The sequence below is a fragment of the Corvus brachyrhynchos genome, unplaced genomic scaffold (genome assembly GCF_000691975.1).
Source record: "Corvus brachyrhynchos isolate BGI_N302 unplaced genomic scaffold, ASM69197v1 scaffold350, whole genome shotgun sequence".
Taxonomy (NCBI): Eukaryota; Metazoa; Chordata; class Aves; order Passeriformes; family Corvidae; genus Corvus; species Corvus brachyrhynchos.
The window spans coordinates 246,369-249,066 of record NW_008235638.1 but is presented as its reverse complement, the minus strand read 5'-3'; the positions used below and the strand labels follow the sequence as shown (position 1 = coordinate 249,066).

Sequence of the window (2,698 nt, the reverse complement as noted above, 5' to 3'; positions counted from 1 at the left end):
ACCTCTGGGCTGGGAATGCTGTAGCACTGCTGGGAATGCCACGGGGCCAGGAATTCCGCAGGGCTGGGAATGCCACGGCACTGCTGGGAATGCCACGGCACTGCCGGGAATGCCACGGCACGGCCGGGAATGCCACGGCACTGCTGGGAATGCCACGGCACTGCCGGGAATGCCACGGCACGGCCGGGAATGCCACGGCACTGCTGGGAATGCCACGGCACTGCCGGGAATGCCACGGCACGGCCGGGAATGCCACGGCACTGCTGGGAATGCCACGGCACTGCCGGGAATGCCACGGCACGGCCGGGAATGCCACGGCACTGCTGGGAATGCCACGGCACTGCCGGGAATGCCACGGCACGGCCGGGAATGCCACGGCACTGCTGGGAATGCCGCGGTGCCGGGAATGCCGCGGTGCCGGGAATGCCGCGGCACTGCCGGGAGCTCACCGGGAACGCCCCCCCGGAGCAGGGATCACGGGATCATCCGCACCCTGGACCTGCCCATCTACGTGACGCGCGTCAAGGGCAACAACGTCTACTGCCTGGACCGCGAGTGCCGGCCCCGCGTGCTCACCATCGACCCCACCGAGTTCCGCTTCAAACTGGCGCTCATCAACAGGAAGTACGATGAGGTGAGGAAACCTGGGAATGGGAATGGGAATGGGATTGGGAATGGGATTGGGAATGGGAATGGGATTGGGAATGGGATTGGGACTGGGAATGCGGGAGCAATGTGGGTGAGCCCCGAGTCCTCACCGTTGGCTCCACCGAGTTCCGCTTCAAACTGGCGCTGATCAACAGGAAATGTGGTGAGGTGAGGAGGTCTGGGAATGGGATTGGGAATGGGATTGGGAATGGGATTGGGATTGGGGGATTAAGATCAGGCCCCGAGTCCTCACCATCGACCCTGCCGAGGTCAGGTTCAAACTGGCGCTGATCACCAGGAAGTGCAATGAGGTGAGGAGGTCTGGGAATGGGATTGGGAATGGGATTGGGAGTGGGATTGGGAATGGGAGTGGGATTGGGAATGGCATTGGGATTGGGATTGGGACTGGGAATGCGGGAGCAATGTGGGTGAGCCCCGAGTCCTCACCGTTGGCTCCACCGAGTTCTGCTTCAAACTGGCGCTGATCACCAGGGAATGGGATGAGGTGAGGAAACCTGGGATTGGGATTGGGATTGGGATTGGGGGATTAAGATCAAGCCCCACGTGCTCACCATCGACCCCACCGAGGTCAGGTTCAAACTGGCGCTGATCACCAGGAAACGGGATGAGGTGAGGAAACCTGGGAGTGGGATTGGGATTGGGGGATTAAGGTCAGGCCCCGAGTCCTCACCATCGACCCTGCCGAGGTCAGGTTCAAACTGGCGCTGATCACCAGGAAACGGGATGAGGTGAGGAAACCTGGGAGTGGGATTGGGATTGGGGGATTAAGATCAAGCCCCACGCGCTCACCATCGACCCCACCGAGGTCAGGTTCAAACTGGCGCTGATCCACAGGAAATGGGATGAGGTGAGGAAAGCTGGGAATGGGATTGGGAATGGGGGAAAACGGGATTGGGAACATTTTCCAGGGATTCTGGGAACGCTTTCCATGGATTCTGCCAGCATTTTCCAGGGATTTTTGCGAGCGTTTTCCCAGGATTTTTGGGAACGTTGTCCACGGATTCTGGGGATGCTTTCCATGGATTTTTGGGAACGTTTACCGTGGATTCCAGGGATGTTTTCCATGGATTTTTGGGGACGCTCTCCATGGATTCTGGGCACGCTCTCCATGGGTTTTTGGGAACGTTGTCCGTGGATTCTGGGGATGTTCTCCATGGGTTTTTGGGAATGCTCTCCATGGATTCTGGGCACGTTCTCCATGGATTTTTGGGGACGTTCTCCATGGGTTTTTGGGGACACTCTCCATGGATTCCGGGCACGCTCTCCATGGGTTTTTGGGAATGCTCTCCATGGATTCTGGGGATGCTCTCCATGGATTTTTGGGAACGTTGTCCGCAGATTCTGGGGACGTTCTCCATGGGTTTTTGGGCATGCTCTCCATGGATTTTTGGGAACGTTCTCCATGGATTTTTGGGAACGTTCTCCATGGATTTTTGGGGACGCTGTCCGCAGATTCTGGGGACGTTCTCCATGGAACCTGGGCACGCTCTCCGTGGGTTTTTGGGAACGCTCTCCATGGATTCCCGGAATATTTTCCATGGGTTTCTGGGGTGCCGCGCAGGTGCTGCACATGGTGCGCAACGCCAAGCTGGTGGGGCAGTCGATCATCGCGCGTACCTGCAGCGCAAGGTCTACCCCGAGGTGGCGCTGCACTTCGTCAAGGACGAGAAGACGCGCTTCAGCCTGGCCCTGGAGTGCGGCAACATCGAGGTGCGGCACGGCCGCGGGGGCCGGAGGGTTCCGGGAGGTTTCGGGAGGTTTCGGGAGGTTTTGGGGATGTTCTGGGAGGTTTTGGGATGTTCTGGGTTGTTTTGGGATGTTCCGGGAGGTTTTTGCATGTTTCAGGAGGTTTGGGGAGGTTTTTGGGATGTTTGGGGAGGTTTTGGGATGTTTCGGGATGTTTCAGGACATTCTGGGAGGGTTTTGGAGGTTTTGGGATGTTTCAGGAAGTTTGGGGAGGTTTTGGGATGTTCTGGGAGGTTTTTGGAGGTTTCAGGAGGTTTGGGGAGGTTTTTGGGATGTTCTGGGA

The 2,698-nt window shown here is 58.1% G+C and overlaps 2 protein-coding genes across 2 annotated transcripts in view; both read left to right on the top strand.

Moving 5' to 3' along the window:
- Positions 1-2,698, top strand: part of COPA (coatomer protein complex subunit alpha) — a 31,253-nt gene that overhangs the window by 11,627 nt on the left and 16,928 nt on the right. The window contains 3 exon segments of the mRNA XM_017727599.1: positions 467-634; positions 2,231-2,278; positions 2,281-2,379. Of these exon segments, the coding sequence (XP_017583088.1) occupies positions 467-634; positions 2,231-2,278; positions 2,281-2,379 (315 nt within the window).
- LOC108444906 overlaps positions 2,389-2,698 on the top strand; it is a 2,576-nt gene continuing 2,266 nt past the window's right edge. Inside the window, exon 1 of the mRNA XM_017727146.1 lies at positions 2,389-2,698. Within this exon, the coding sequence (XP_017582635.1) occupies positions 2,486-2,698 (213 nt within the window). The 5' untranslated portion in view covers positions 2,389-2,485.